The 17,240-nt window shown below is 38.6% G+C and overlaps 1 protein-coding gene across 2 annotated transcripts in view; it reads left to right on the top strand.

The window, feature by feature from the left end:
* Positions 1-17,240, top strand: part of LOC122554510 (NADH-cytochrome b5 reductase-like) — a 31,714-nt gene that overhangs the window by 1,985 nt on the left and 12,489 nt on the right. The window contains exons 2-7 of one of the 2 annotated variants that reach the window (XM_043699642.1): positions 3,999-4,175; positions 5,239-5,396; positions 8,257-8,344; positions 8,580-8,684; positions 9,304-9,507; positions 10,733-12,501. In XM_043699642.1, coding sequence (XP_043555577.1) covers positions 4,002-4,175; positions 5,239-5,396; positions 8,257-8,344; positions 8,580-8,684; positions 9,304-9,507; positions 10,733-10,936 — 933 coding nt within the window. In that variant the 5' untranslated portion in view covers positions 3,999-4,001 and the 3' untranslated portion in view covers positions 10,937-12,501. Of the gene's footprint in view, positions 1-3,998; positions 4,176-5,238; positions 5,397-8,256; positions 8,345-8,579; positions 8,685-9,303; positions 9,508-10,732; positions 12,502-17,240 lie in introns of those variants that run through there. The other variant, XM_043699643.1, reaches the window with a different exon arrangement.

The raw sequence follows: 17,240 nt of genomic DNA, 5'->3' as shown, positions 1-17,240 counted from the left end.
CTTCCGGCCAGCCAACCCCTAATCCAAACCTCCAACTCACCCTCAATGCCATACCTCCGTATTTTTTGCAGTAGTCTACCATGGGGAACCTTATCAAACGCCTTACTAAAATCCATATACACCACATCTACTGCTTTCCCCTCGTCCACCTCCTTAGTCACTTTCTCAAAGAATTCAATAAGGTTTGTGAGGCACGACCTTCTTTCAAGACACATAACTTAAGGTTTTATCAAAGAAGGTGTCATCTCAGCTCAGACAATGCAAGTGTGATAGGAGTATATGCCTGTGAGAGAGGGTGTGTGTGTCTGAGAGCGCGTGTGTGAGAGAGACTGCCTGCGTGAGTGTGATTGTGTGAGAGTGTATAGTGTAGTGGGATCACCTGTAGTGTGACATGAGCCCAAGATCCCAGTTGAGGCCATCCTCATGGGTATTGAAGTTGGCTATCAGCCTCTGGTCAGCGATTCCACCTTGTTGAGTATCCCGAAGTCCACCTTGGAGGATGGCCACCTGAAGATCCAAGGCCAAATGTCCTTGACCCCCTGTTGTACCTTCATAATACAATCTTACTCTGTGTCTATCCGCGTTCACCTGCTGTTGAAACCTTCCTCCATGCATTTACTGTTTTAGACTTGACAATTCAAAAGTACTTCTGACCAGCCTGTCATGTTTGCCTGCCATTGTTCATGGTGCTTTCCTGATACTCATCTTCTATTTTTGCCAAAAACAGACTCTGACTGCACCTTTTCTGATGATATTATGTTCTCAGCTCAACTTCTTCAAGCCTATGAAATGCTGAGGGTCCCTGTTTTCCTGTGGACAAATTCATTGGCTTTTTGCTCTGTCAGCCCTGATTCTAAGGACTGTTCGTTAGAACCATGTTTCAGAAGCTGCAATCCTCTTCTCATCAGCCTTATTTTCTCACACATCCATAAGGCTCTGCTGTCTATGTCATAATTCACACTTAGTTCTATTTACTACTAACTGTGTAACTGTTGTTTGACATTAGCTCCCAGATGCCTCAATTGTAAAATTTACATTCTTGTTTTCAAATCCTTCCATAATGTCCCTATCTCCTTCAGCCTCTCAATGCTCTGTGATATTTGTACTCCTCTAGTTCTGACTTCTTGAGCATCTCCAATTTTTAATTTCTTCATCATTGGTGCATGGGAAATCATGTCTTACAAACTTGATTGAGTTTTTTGAAGAATTAACAGAGGATTGATGAGGGCAGAGCAGTAGATGCGATCTATATGAACTTCAGTAAGACATTCGACAAGGTTCCCCATGGGGGATTAGTGAGCAAGGTTAGATCTCATGGAATACAGGGAGAACTCGCCATTTGGATACAGAACTGGCTCAAAGGTAGAAGACAGAGGGTGATGGTGAAGGGTTGTTTTTCAGACTGGAGGCCTGTGACCAGTGGAGTGCCACAAGGATCAGGGCTGGGTCCGCTACTTTTCGTGATTTACATAAATGATTTGGAAGTGAGCGTAAGAGGTATAGTTCGTAAGTTTGCTGATGACACTAAAATTGAAGGTGTAATGGACAGCGAAGAAGGTTACATCAGATTACAATGGGATCTTGATCAGATGGTACAATGAGCTGAGAAGTGGCAGATGAAGTTTAATTTAGATAAATGTGAGGTGCTGCATTTTGGGAAAGCAAATCTTAGAAGGACTTATACATTTAATGGTAAGCTCCTAGGAAGTGTTGCTGAACAGAGAGATCTTGGAGTGCAGGTTCATAGCTCCTTGAAAGTGGAGTCGCAGGTAGATAGGATAGTGAAGAAGGCGTTTGGTATGCTTTCCTTTATTGGTCAGAGTATTGAGTACACGGGTTGGGAGGTAATGTTGCAGCTGTACAGAATGTTGGTTAGGTCACTGTTGAAATATTGCGTGCAATTCTGGTCTCCTTCCTATCGGACAGATGTTGTGAAACTTGAAAGGGTTCAGAAAAGATTGACAAGGATATTGCCAGGTTTGGAGGATTTGAGCTATGGGGAGAGGTTGAATAGGCTAGGGCTGTTTTCCCTGGTGTGTTGGAGGCTGAAGGGTGACCTTATCGAGGTTTATAAAATCATGAGGGGCATAGGGACATGGATAAGATAAACAGACAAAAGTATTTTCCCTGGGGTGGGAGAGTATAGGTTTAGGGTGAGAGGGGAAAGATATAAAAGATACCTAAGGGACAACTTCTTCACGCAGAGAGTGGTACATGTTTGGAATGAGCTGCCAGAGGAAGTGGTGGAGGCAAGTGCAATTGCAACATTTAAGAGGCATCTTGGATGGGTATATGAATAGGAAGGGTTTGGAGGGATATGGGCCAGGTACGGGCAGGTGGGACTAGATTGGGTTGGGATATCTGGTCAGCATGGATGAGTTTGACTGAAGGGTCTGTTTCTGTGCTGTAATCTCTATGACTCTATGGTGGCAATGCTTTTGATTGCTCAGGCTCTTAGCCCTGGAATTCTATCCTCATAAATCTCTTCATTTCTATACCTCACTTACCTCTTTCAAAATACTCTTTAAAATCTTTTATCAAGCTTTTTGGCATTTGTCCTAGTATCTGCTTATGCGTCTCACAGTCATATTTTGCTTAGTAGTGCCACTGTGCCTTGGGATATTTTCTTACAGTAAAAATATATAAATACAAGTAGGTTAATTTCTTAATTCACTGCTGTGCCAACTGGTTCTTTCATAAGTACTCAGTTGTGAAATACTGAGGCAAACTAGCAAAAGAGATCAGCAAAGAAACACAACAACATTTTTTTTCTGAAAATTACACGGAAAGATAACTAATTGATGTCTTATAACAGTAAGCTGAAATTGGATAGGTTGCAGTTAACCTTTGTGTCAGTTTTTAGTACCTCATTAAAACCTGAACCTGGAACTTGTGCGAGGAAAATGTTCTTATGTGGGTATTTTTATAGCTAACATTGATTTTTAAAATGAATTGTTAAAAAATTCATTAATTGTCCTTGATAGATGGTTGTGAGTGGCCTACCTGAACTCTTTGTGGTACAGGGACACCCACAATGCTATGAGGAAGGGAGTTCCAGCATTTTGACCCAACAATATGAAGGAACAGTTATACAATTCCAAAGTAGGATTGTGTCTCCTGTATGGAAATTATGGTGGTAATATACATGTATCTACTGCTCAATGTAGTAGAAGTTGTGCATTTGGATAATGCTGTCAGTGAATCTTGGGGAGTTCCTGCACTGCATCTTGTTTGTGATACACATCATTGCTACTGTTCATCAATAGGAAGGAAATTAATGTTGATGGATAGGTTACCAATCAAACCAGTTGCTTTGTCCTCAGTGGCATCAAGCTACTTGAGTGTTGTTGGAGCTGTACTCATCCAGACAAGTAGAGAATCACACTCCTGATTTGTGCCCCATTAACAGGCAATGCAGGAAAAAGAAGTTACCTGCTCCTAGAATTTTTAGTCTCTAACTTGCTCTTATAGCTACACTATGGCTGGTCCAGTTCTGCTTCTGGTCAGTGGTAACTCCCAGGTTGTTGATAGTGGGCGATTCAGTGATCGTAATCCCATTGAATGTCAAAGTGAGAAGGTTAGATTCTCTCTTGTTTGAGATGGTCATTATTTAGCATTTGTGTGGTAGAAATGCTTATCGATTTGGCCTGCATTTTTCAACATGTGACTGAGGGTGTGATAATAGGCTTATCTAACCACTACCACTGTAGTTCCAGTAAAGACAGTGAATATTTATTGAGTTTGCACAATTACTTCAGTATACCTCTGCGTTAAAATGTATTGGTAAATGACTACAAAGTCTAAAAATAAATTTTGTAATGTAATTCAGTGTTCTCTTTGGTTGTAGCCTTAACTTGAAAATTGTCTTCAAAATTCTCTACTGTTGAAAATACAAGATATAATTTGTAAGATCTGTAATGAATATTCACGTTTTTGCGCTGAAAAAGTTAACAATAAGAGCTACACACTGTCAGTTTTTTTAATATTGTATTTTGCAGGTGATGGCTTACAGTGAGGATGAATGGCTTTCTCTTCGACCCCAAGAGCCTTTGCCTTCCCAGTGTTGTGGTAGTGGATGTAAACCATGTGTATTCGATATTTATGAGCGGGAACTCAACGAATGGAAACAGGCAAAAGCAAAAGGAGACCAAAGTTTTTTGAGTCAGAGCTCTGAGGTAGCCTTAATGAAATGTGTGTGCCTGATGAAATCTGGATCAGGTTTGATATTAATTCCACATAGTGTGATAACCTGTTGTGAGTTGTCTGAGTCACCTGCGACGAATTCTCATTTGGCTATTAGACCGCACTATAAATTTAGAACCCAATGAAAGTTAGCACCTGTTGAAGAGAAAGTAAGAATATTAGTGCAGAAGATTGACACTCCTTCAATCCTTGCATCGAAAATAAAACGATTTGTATATTGTGCACCTGAGTATAGTTACTAACTTTAATATATATCATTTGAATATAAGTCAGGCCCTTGATAAGTTGTGAAAAACCTGGTTATCCAAATTATGGCCAACATGAAAAAAGGATACAAACTGAATATAATGGGGATTTGACAAGATTTAAAACCAACAATTTCAAAATTCTTTGGTGGCTCGATCATTGGAGAGGTTATGGGGTCATGGGGCAGGTTAGCGGTTGCACTATTGTTTGGACCAATCCCAGATGAGAGTACAAAATATTGATCCTGGAACAGGTCAGACAGGGAGTAGAGTTCAGTGGTACTGACCCTGCAAAAAGGGTCAATGCATGTCCAAATACAAGTTCAAAACCTGGTATAAAGCACACATTCTAAGACAATGACAAGTTTATGTAGTAGACATTTTTTTAGTATTTGGGACAATCAATAGTAAAATATTTTGGAACTGAAAGTGCTTCTATTAATCCAACAATCATAACAAACTTTCAGTTGCACAGAATGTTGTTATAAGATCATACTGTTTAAAAAGAAACATTCCACTTTGATGATAATACTCATCAGGATCATTTTTTAAGTATAGAAGAACATTTACTTTGACAGATTAGAATAACTATGACATGGATGGCAAGAAGGTGAAATCCAAACACTGGATTATGGTAATTATCTCAAAACCATCTTAATTTGTGCACAAATGAATGGATTTATAGATCTTAATTTTCCTTGTTTCAGTTTTGAACTATCCAAACAGAACAGAAATCTAATGACATTGGCCATTATTAATTAGAAATATCTTATTTCATGTCTTGTTTCAGCCAACACAAAATGACTTGCAAATAATTGGACCTGAGAAATGGAGTGCTTTTCAGATAGAGTCTGTGGAACAGCTGACAGCCGACACTTACCTGTATAGATTCCAGCTGCCCAGTGACTGCTGTCTTGGGTTAACTGTCGGACAACACATTGTAGCTAGGTAAGATATCTGCAAAGTATTTATGAATATTTAAGGTATTAGATGTTCGGAACAATTTGTGGAAAAGATTGAAAACGATTTAAATTTATATGGAAGGTTTCACATCTGGTGAACATCATAGATGGCTGGTAAAATTCTTTTGAAATGTAGTCACTGTTGTTATAGAGGAAATACTACAGCTAGTTTGCACACAGCATTTTGATATTGATCAGAAGTTTCTTTCGATGTTGATTGGGACTTAATTATTAGGAGAGAGTGAGGACCGCTGATGCTGGAGATCAGAGTTGAAAAGTGTGGTGCTGGAAAAAGCTGATGAAGAGCTTATGCTCGAAACATCGACTCTCCTGCTCCTTGGATGCTGCCTGACCAGCTGTGTTTTTCTAGCACCACACTTTTCGACTAGGATATAATTATTAGCCAGTATACTGTCAATAATTTTTCTATTTTTCAAAATAATGCAATGGGATCTTTTATGTCATCTAAACAGGATCTTAATTTAGTCTCTCATGCAAAGGAGAACATCTCCAATAGTGTAATATGGTCTTGGCACTAGAATGTCGGCTTTGATTTTTGCACTCAAGCCTTGGATTTGAAAATTCCTTTAAAGAATGCTACAGTTACCAGAGTTATCAGTTTGGAATAGAAGGCAGCTATAACCAGAGCTGCTGCACCTGATTTTAACTCTTGCAAGCATATAGTTTTAGGTATATTAAAATTTCACAACATTTTACCAACTAGTTTGTTTGTTGCAATGAAATTTATGGTTTGTGACTCTCTTATAAGTTATTGGCTGCCTTTTTCAAATGTAGACTTTCTGTTTTTCTCGCTGTTGATTGATACCTATTAATATCATCAAACTATAACTGATCCTCAAGACGATAGAAGGAAGAGTTTATTTTAATCTGATTATAATGGTAGCTGTTCCAGTGGTGAGATGTTTGGAGCTAATTTAATTTAATCTAGATTGTATGCTGAGTTTCAGATCATTTTACTGGACTGTTTTCGTTATAGTAGTGCTCTTGATGACAGCCCCAGTTCCAGTGGATGATCAACTACAGGAGAGTTTCTATCATGTAGAAATGGTAAAAGTAGTGGAATTGGGGGAGAATGGGGGTCAGGGATCATTTTATCAGTAATTGAGATATGGGCATAAAAGGAGGGGCCATGAGAGATGCTGAGGTTAAAGGGATGACCAAGTATCTGACCTTGAATGTTTATAGGACGCATGAGATTGAGGAAAGGAAGGGTGGTTTGCTGCAAATGAATTGAGTAAAAAATGGGGCTAGCAGGGAATACTTGAAGTTACTATGGCTGAGGTCTGATTCCATGCAAAGGCTAAATGAAGAGCAAGCAGAAGACATATTTATAGTTATTACACTTAAAAACAACATTATTCTAAATATTTTGAGTCAGAACTTTGAATAATCAGAGAAGGAGGAGAAACCAAAGAAGTATGAGGAGCCTGTATACAACTTGGAGATGAGAACCATGCCACAGCGATGATTATTTGGACAAAACATGTGTAGCCAAACAGAGAAGATTCTGCAAAGAGGAAGGATGCTGGGTATCATCTGCCATGAGCAAGTGAAGATTGTGCTGCATCTTGCTGCTGCAGCCTTTTTCTACTTTCACAGCCAGTGAGACATTGATTCTTCCTTATCCTGTTCTGACATTGAGGACTTTTTGCACTGCACTATTTCTGGCACCACATCCTAGCTTTGCTATTATTGGTGGTAAAGACCTTCAATAGCATCACTCAAAGGGTTGTTGGAGAGTATAAGCCTCTGTCAAGGTGGTGATCTGCTCTATATTCTGCAGACAAATGAAAATTGCTTTGGATGCTCCTTGACTTGGTGACTTTATTCCTGTTTGGTTAACTCTGATTCTATTTCTTTACAAGGACATTCTCACAATGGATCTGGGTCAGATCCAACTATGTCATCCTCCTATTCTACGTCTCACATATGTTGAAGGAGAGACACACTGGAATAGATTGTGCTGAAAGAAAAAGAAACTGTTGTTCCAACTTTGGCTTCAGATGGGGGAAGGAGAAGGAGGTGAACCTTTTGAGAAGGGGCAGCAGAATAGGGCCATACAGATATACTTTGAGTACATCCCATGCCTTGGCAATTACCTCTATCATGAGGCCATAATTGATAAAAAGATCCACCACCAAACCAGCTGTGCCATCTCAACTTTCGACAATAATGGCAGCAAGTATTTGAACAAAAGATTTCTTGCAAGTCAACTAGTGTACTGAGCAGCTGTCATGATCACGCTCCTACACTGCAAGACTCTACAGCGGTGATAAATAACAGCACAAGAAAAGATCCATCAACAGTGCGTTCTCTGTAATCAATAGAAAGACCGCTAAACAATCAATCGCTAGTGACTTCTTGAAAAGAAACTTCACAAGTATTCGGGTAATACCCCTGCAAAATCAACTTGAATGGACTGGACACTGTGGCCAAAAAGCATATCCCCTACCAGGTCCTGTTTTCTCAACTTTAAAATGGCCAACTTTATTATTTCAGAGACACTGCAATGCAGCTGTATTAACCTTAATGACTGGAAGGAACTTGTTACCAATTATTCAAAATGACCAATAACCAGTCCATTGAACTACATCTTGATGCCTTGACAATGAGGCAGAGCAGTAGCAGTGAAGGAAAGAAAAGGAAAAAAATCTGATCCTTCTACCGAATGGAACATCCTGCCCATGTGCTCAAAAACTGTTGGATTTAATAGATTTTCCCATCTCGCAAATGGAATTTTAAAGTGTGTCCAATATTAATGAACATACATTTATTAGCCAAAGATTATAATTTAACTGATTTCAATCTTTCTGATTTATTGAAAGGGGAGTTGTCAATGATATAGAAATTCAGAGAGCGTACACTCCAGTGAACCCCTTGGATGCAAAAGGTTACTTTGAGGTTCTGATAAAGGTATTGTGTTTTTGCTGTGCTTTAGTCAGAATGTTGCACTTTTGTTACTGTACTGTAATTGAGCAATTAATCAGGTAACAGATAAATCTACAGTGCTAAATTTTAATATTTACTATGTTTCATCTGTAACTTATAACACTCTAAAAGTAATTCAATGTGTGAAGCATTTTAGGTAGTCTTAAAAATGCAATTATGTATTATGCACATCAACGGTTTCACTTTGTCTTTACGACAGATTTATGAAGACGGATTAATGTCTCAGTATGTGAAGACCTGGAAGGAGTGGGATAGTGTGTGCTGGCGGGGTCCTTTTGGAGGTTTGCCATACAAACCAAATCAGGTCAATCACTCAGCGAGAGTATTTGCATTTTGGAATTGTTGTAATAATCGCAAAATTTGATAATACACAATAATATAATTCAAAGGTTGTTTTGATTAGTGAGAAACAGAAATTATAGTTTTTTTTGGCTCCCCATCATTCCTAAAGAAATTACAGTGTAATCTGTGAGATTTCTTAATTACAATAATGTATTTTCTTACTAAAGTTAACAGTAGAGTGGTCAGTTAGCTCATTTGGCTCGATGGCCGGTTTGCAGTGCAGAGTGATACCAACAGCATGGGTTCAGTGGACTGAGGTTACCATGAAGGAGTCTCCTTCTTAACTTCTCCCCTCACCTGAGGTGTGGCACCCTAATGTTAGACCACCACCAGTTGTCTTTCTATAATGAGGGAGCAGCCCTGTGGTCCAAAACCACAATCACAACTTTAGTTTAATCCATATATAAACTGTTGTAAAGGAATAATAATATTGTCTCTCTAATTATTAATCTGCAAGCGTTAACTAAGACTGAAAGATTTCTTACTTTAACATTGACAGTTTAGAACCATAGATAAATTGTACAAAATGTAATGATCAATGGTTTACGGTATATTGACACCATTTACTTTATATTTGGCAGTATGAGCAGCTATTGCTGTTTGCCTCAGGGACAGGTATAGCTCCAATGATACCTCTGATCCAATATATTGTAGCAAATGAAGAGGACGAAACTTTTGTTACTTTGGTGGGCTGCTTCAGGACTTTCCAAGATATCTACATGAAGTCTCAAGTTCAGGAACTGGCTGCTTACTGGAATGTGAAAACATTGTTTGTTCTGAGTCAGGTAAGATGACACCTTAGCACAGACTTTGCAGCTGGTGGCAAAATGTGATTCTCTCCATTGACCTGAAGAAAATTCTCCACAATAATCTAAACTCTGTGCTCTGGATTTTCTCTTTTCTGAAGTCACTTTAAAGGTGATGCTATGTCAACAGTATCTTTAGATGTCTAACAGCAGTGGTATCATCGAGCATGATAAGCAACGTATTACACTGAAGAATTGTCACACATAGCAAATGAAGTAAAATTTAGAATTTAGATATTATCACTTCTGCCTCCTTTGTGTCTACACCTACTCTAAAGGCATCTTTAACACATGCATCCTTTTGTCCACTTTCCTAAAGTAATATGAAGAAAAGGGGCATAACAAAAAATGAAAAGCAGGACAATAAGAATAAATGTACGAATAAGGAGAAGGATGGGGTAAAAATGACCAGTCATGAAGCAGGAAAAGAGCAAAACAAGTGAAGGAGGAACAGGAGAGATAGAAACCCAAAGGGGAGAGGGAGAATGAAACAAATGAGTGAGGAATGGGAGAATACTAGAAATAAGAATTGGCTGAAAGAGAGAAAAATACAGTGAAAAAAGTTGGCAAGGGGAAAGAAACAAATAAAAGCGAGAAAGAAAAATAATAAGACACAAGTGAATGAAGTGAAACAGAATTACAAACATTATGGGTGAATATGGAGTAGAGACGAGGACAGTGGAAGAGGTAAAAACAGACACAAAAGTGGAGGAGATAAAACATTAGAAACAAGTGAAAGAGTAAGAAAATATGCAAGTGAGACAGCAAAACAAATCTGGAAGAGAGAAATTAAAGTGATGAAGGGAACAAAAAAAAAGTGAGAAAAAGGGGAAATATATAAAAGGAAGCAGAAAGAAATATTTTGCATATTTACTAGTCACATCAGTCAAACTAGGGACAATGAGAAATATTTTGGTCCAACTAACAAAGAGCATCCTCAATAAGAGACAATTAATGACAGTAGCTTCTTCAATTTTACAATCATCAACAGATATAAAAATATCACCATATTTCTTCTGGTTTGTGACTGAAGAAGTAGTTGATAGTTGGAAACAATCTGCTTTTGACAATTTCTTTCCAATTAAAAACAAGCAATTGCCTAAGAAATAAAATTGCTGCTGTAATGGGAATACAAGCAACCCAGTTATCAAACACAAGCCTCACCTACATTTATATTAATTATTGATAACCTAAATTATTTTAGGAGTGCGATCTGGAAACTCTTCCCTGGAGTTATCAAGAAAAATCTTACCGTGGACGTATAAATGAAGATATGGTGAAGGATTTTGTTAATTCATGCAGACAGAAACCATTTGTTGTGGTTTGTGGATCCATAACCTTTAATGAAGACATCCTCAACTACCTCAATCATATGGGCATCACGGAAGATTTGCAGTTTATATTTTAGACAATTAATAACTTAATACCCATTGGCATAAAAACTTACTACTTCTTTAATACACAACAACCTCCACTATTATTGGAAGAATCCACTCCAAGACTTAGTCTGTGACTCAATTAAATACAGCTGAATCCTAAAATTGGAAGAAGACCCTGTGTGATAGCCACTGGAAAACAAAGCTGCTGAACAGAGGATTCAGAAGGTCTCACAATCAAAATGGATCTATTTTAGTGAACGTTACAGGATGATAATCACAAGGAGAAGCATTAGTTATCTGCCAGGTTTTTTTTCCCCTCACATCACTACGAAGTTATCTGAAGCATGTACATCACTGCTCCATTTCATATCAGATAACTCACCATAGACCATAGAAATCAAACCTGGACCTACAGTGGCAGTGCAACTTTGACACTGTTTTTATGCTATTAAACAGGTTTGAACTTTTCTTACTGCTGCAGTACAGTAATGCTGTAGAAACTGTTGCACTGGCTCACTGCAGTTTTTTTGATATCTATTATGCAAGACGTCTGAAAGGGGTAGTAGTTGTTATATAAGGACAAGAGAGATTAGATATTATGAAAGCTTGCTTGAACCACTGTGGCATGTGATCATGAAACAGGGACATGGTGCTCTCCTGTGAAATGGCACATCCTTACAAGCCTGGAGTTTTAAACTGTTTAGTGCCCAGTGATGGGTCAATGTTTAATGGTGCAGGGTTTTTGTTTAGAGATAATGTATTTCATTGAAATATATTTCTAAATTTGTAAGCTTTTAAACTATCTCCTAAAATTCTTTCATTGTCCTGTTCAATGTATAATTTTTCCACCAATGAAGATAAGGACATCATTACTGAAAACAGGATTTTCATCTGTTATTTTGTTGATGTTCGTCGCTTCCAGGGTAAGGAAGGATCTCCATGCTGGCAGAACATTTGGAGTAGTGTGCCCTAACTGCCTAAGTGGCAATTGTATTTTTCACTAATTATTTTATTTTCTGAGAGATTAAGGCCATTCATTCCAATTTATGGTCACTTAATGCTCTGGACATGTGCCAGTATGAAACTTAGTTTAAAATTACATAGCTTCTTTAGAACCATTGTAAAGTGTTTCTGATACACCCACCATCTCCAGCTCCAATCTCAATGTCCTTGGGAAAAATAGCCAATCTGTTTACTGGGACTTAATTTATATCCTAATTTGAAGTTTAAGGAGAAAAAAAGACATTAAAAATGTATCACTTTCAGTTGCAGTGGACTGGTAAACATCTACAAAGATTTCAATATGGAGGGTACTTGCTGGCTTGAGTTTATTTTCTTATGTATTCTAATAAATAAGTATTTTCATTTTCTTGTTCATTAATGAAACCTAAGTGAGTTTCTTTTTCTTTGATAGTGGTCACAAGCATTTTAAATTGGTCATATTTCATGACAACCTGTGGAACAGTGGGTTTTGATTTCCAGTGCACTATTTCCCACTATGGTCATGACAAGAAGGAAATTGAAGCTTTTGTTTTGACAACCTTGTTGGTAACAACAATTCAAAAATAATTAAACAAAACAATCCTCACTCTAATATGAGTTTGTGCTGTTAGCCTTTTTTAGTACATCTGCTTTTAATTTGTATTTATCTGAACTCAATGCGTGCATTCCAACTACAGTCATTAAATATGTATTTTGCAGTTGTTTGGTCTAGTACTAGAAGCAGAAACTAGAAACTTACTCCTCATACCACTGATGCCGTTGATATCTCAAACAGTATATATTTATAGAGTCATAGAGATGTACAGCATGGAAACAGACCCTTCGGTCCAACCCGTCCATTCCGACCAGACATCCCAACCCAATCTAGTCCCAGCTGCCAGCACCCGGCCCATATCCCTCTAAACCCTTCCTATTCATATACCCACCCAAGATGCCTCTTAAATGTTGCAATTGTACCAGCCTCCACCACATCCTCTGGCAGCTCGTTCCATACACGTACCACCCTCCGCGTGAAAAAGTTGCCCCTTAGGTCTCTTTTATATCTTTCCCCTCTCACACCCTAAACTTATGCCCTCTAGTTCTGGACTCCCCGACCCCAGGGAAAAGACTTTATCTATTTATCCTATCCATGCCCCTCATAATTTTGTAAACCTCTACAAGGTCACCCCTCAGCCTCCGACGTTCCAGGGAAAATAGCCCCAGCCTGTTCAGCCTCTCCCTGTAGCTCTGATCCTCTAACCCTGGCAACATCCTTGTAAATCTTTTCTGAACCCTTACAAGTTTTACAACATCTTTCCGATAGGAAGGAGACCAGAATTGCACGCAATATTCCAACAATGGCCTAACCAATGTCCTGTACAGCCGCAACATGACCTCCCAACTCCTATCCTCAATACTCTGACCAATAAAGGAAAGCATACCAAATGCCTTCTTCACTATCTTATCCACCTGCGTTTCCACTTTCAATGAGCTATGAACCTGCACTCCAAGGTCTCTTTCTTCAGCAACACTGCCTAGGACCTTAGCATTAAGTGTATAAATCCTGCTAAGATTTGCTTTCCCAAAATGCAGCACCTCGCATTTATCTGAATTAAACTCCATCTGCCACTTCTCAGCCCATTGGCCCATCTGGTCAAGATCCTGTTGTAATCGGAGGTAACCCTCTTCGCTGTCCACTACACCTCCAATTTTGGTGTCATCTGCAAACTTATTAACTGTACCTCTTATGCCCACATCCAAATCATTTATGTAAATGACAAAAAGTAGAGCATCCAGCACCGATCCTTGTGGCACTCCACTGGTCACTGGCCTCCAGTCTGAAAAACAACCCTCCACCACCACCCTCTGTCTTCTACCTTTGAGCCAGTTCTGTATCCAAATGGCTAGTTCTCCCTGTATTCCATGAGATCTAACCTTACTAATCAGTCTCCCATGGGGAACCTTGTTGAACGCCTTACTGAAGTCCATATAGATCACATCTACTGCCCTGCTCTCATCAATCTTCTTTGTTATTTCTTCAAAAAACTCAATCAAGTTTGTGAGACATTATTTCCCATGCACAAAGCCATGTTGACTATCCCGAATCAGTCCTTGAATTTCCAAATACATGTACATCCTGTCCCTCAGGATTCACTCCAACAACTTGCCCACCACTGACGTCAGGCTCTCCGGTCTATAGTTCCCTGACTTGTCTTTACCGCCCTCCTTAAACAGTGGCACACATTTGCCAACCTCCAGTCTTCCGGTACCTTACCTGTGACTATCGATGATACAAATATCTCAGCAAGAGGCTCAGCAATCACTTCTCTAGCTTCTCACAGAGTTCTCGGGTACACCTGATCAGGTCCTGGGGATTTATCCACTTTTAACCGTTTCAAGACATCCAGCACTTCCTCCTCTAATCTGGACATTTTGCAAGATGTCACCATCTATTTCCCTACAACTTGCCCACCACCGAGGTCAGGCTCACCGGTCTATAGTTCCCTGGCTTGTCTTTACCACCCTCCTTAAACAGTGGCACACTTTTGCCAAACTCCAGTCTTCCGGTACCTCACCTGTGACTATCGATGATACAAATATCTCAGCAAGAGGCCCAGCAATCACTTCTCTAGCTTCCCACAGAGTTCTCAGGTACACCTGATCAGGTCCTGGGGATTTATCCACTTTTAACCATTTCAAGACACCCAGCACTTCCTCCTCTAATCTGGACATTTTGTAAGATGTCACCATCTATTTCCCTACAGGCTATATCTTCCATATCCTTTTCCACAGTAAATACTGATGCAAAATATTCATTTAGTGGCTCCACACAAAGGCCGCCTTGCTGATCTTTGAGGAGCCCTATTCTCTCCCTAGTTACCCTTTTGTCCTTAATATATTTGTAAAAATCCTTTGGATTCTCCTTAATTCTATTTGCCAAAGCTATCTCATGTCCCCGATTTCCATCTTAAGTATACTCCTACTTTCTTTATACTCTTCTAAGGACTCACTCAATCTATCATGTCTATACCTGACATATGCTTCCTTTTTCTTAACCAAATCCTCATCCAGCATTCACTTTACCTACCAGCCTTCCCTTTCACTCTGACAGGAATATACTTTCTCTGGATTCTTGTTATCTCATTTCTGAAGGCTTCCCATTTTCCAGCCTTCCCTTTATCTGCGAACATCTGCCCCCAATCAGCTTTCAAAAGTTCTTGCCTAATACCGTCAAAATTGGCCTTTCTCCAATTTAGAACTTCAACTTTTAGATATGGTCTATCCTTTTCCATCACTATTTTAAAACGAATAGAATTATGGTCGCTGGCCCCAAAGTGCTCCCCCACTGACACTTCAGTCACCTGCCCTGCCTTATTTCCCAAGAGTAGGTCAAGGTTTGCACCTTCTCTGGTAGGTACATCTACATACTGAATCAGAAAATTGTCTTGTACACACTTAAGAAATTCCTCTCCATCTAAACCTTTAACAATATGGCAGTCCATGTTTGGAAAGTTAAAATCCTCTACCATAACTACCCTATTATTCTTACAGATAGCTGAGATCTCCTTCCAAGTTTGTTTCTCTTTGGAAGGCAAAGTTTGTTTAAGTCTGTGGAACAAATCAAAATCAGTCATAACATTTAATAGTGTCTTTACCTTTTGTATTTTTCTTTCAGTATCACTTGCCTGTCCAAAGCCACTGAAGTAGTATCAAGAAATGTATAACTGTTAGGATAATTGTGAACTGGCAAGTACATATTGAGAGATGTTCCTCTGCACTTACCCTTTTCTGTTTAGTAGTTTGAGTTTGGTTCCACTTATAAGATGAATTGATATTTGTCATTTCAATTTAAAATAACTGTAGTTGATATGTACGCAGCACAAACAAATAATGATTTTCTGATTTTCATCTCTTATTTCACACATAAGTCCTGAATAATTAAGAAAAACATTCATCAAAAGGATTAGGATACTGGCACTGTCACAAGAATTCAAACATTTGATAAACAAGTATTGCTGAATGGGTTATTCGGAGTAGCATGTCTACAGGATCAATCATTGATCTTAACCAGGTCACAGTTGGGATGCTACAATATCCCAAAATCAAATAGACAATGATTGTCTCATTTCCTGCCTTCCTCCTTCTCTGTCTACCTCCCTGCTTTTCTCCTCTACAGTGTAGAATGGATGATTACAAATTGGCAGTCCATTTTGAAATGTGTCCCAATTTTATTTCCATTAAAGTGAATGAACATGAAAGTTGAGAGGTGTGTAAAATGAGCTGCCTTTTTGTGATCATTGATTTTCTACTTGTGCGCAGAACCAGACTTAACTCAAATGTGTGTCATCAAGTAAAGTAAGACTTTAGGATCGAGATTCTTATACAAAGAAAGGTTATGAGTGAGATGACAGGGGAGTACTGGTGTTCTTTTGAACTTTTGTACTGAAGCAAAATTCACGAACTTCAGAAGGAAGGACAAATTTGACAAAAGTACTGGTGTGTGTGAACTGAGAATCATGAGTCTATGAATCAGATATTTATCAGCTGATAGTTATCCTTAATTGTTTTGTAGTTTGCAATCAGCTTGAATAAGATGAAAAACAAATGATTATTTACTATGTAATTTAGTTATAATAGAAAGCATATTCATTAATAGGAATCCACATTTATTGGAAAGTTACCTTTATGCCAATTAGAATTAATGCCAAGTATAACTGGTACAAAATTAAAAAGACATTTTCAGGGGGTTCAGAAACAAAACATTGGAGCCTGCCAGATATTTTTGGCACAAGAACAAAAGCTGAAAAGATTTAATGTTTAATCAGCTATCAGTTCATTCATTATTTTGTCACAGTAAAGTTTGTCAAAGACAAGAGACATTTTGTCTAAATGCAACCCAGATGGAACTTCCATCCAATACTGAACTAGAAAAAAGGTTTTATTTTTCAGTGATGGCCTGAATTTAAAGCTCTGCACATCTATTTATCTTCTTAGGTATGGATAAGTGTAAAATCAGCATGTTTTGGACAAGTGTGCACCTCCTAGACTGCAGATATGTTCATTTGTTTTTACTTCTACATGCACAATTTGTTCTAGTTTGGGTAAAAGCTGGTGATTTTGCAGCATATCACCACCTGCAACAAAATGCATGACAGCTCGCTCAAAATTGTACACGCAACAGAAAAGTAAACTCCATAAACTTTACTCCTCTAAAACTAATAATTACTAGAGGGACTTCAATGAGAAACATAACTTTCCAAACCTATCCTGACTATACCTCCATGTTTAGCTTTAAAGACACCCAAATAGACCAATAGAGACATGACTAGACTTATTCTTCAGGTGTAAATC

The sequence above is a fragment of the Chiloscyllium plagiosum genome, chromosome 11 (genome assembly GCF_004010195.1).
Source record: "Chiloscyllium plagiosum isolate BGI_BamShark_2017 chromosome 11, ASM401019v2, whole genome shotgun sequence".
Taxonomy (NCBI): domain Eukaryota; kingdom Metazoa; phylum Chordata; class Chondrichthyes; order Orectolobiformes; family Hemiscylliidae; genus Chiloscyllium; species Chiloscyllium plagiosum.
This window is presented reverse-complemented; position numbering and strand designations above follow the sequence as displayed.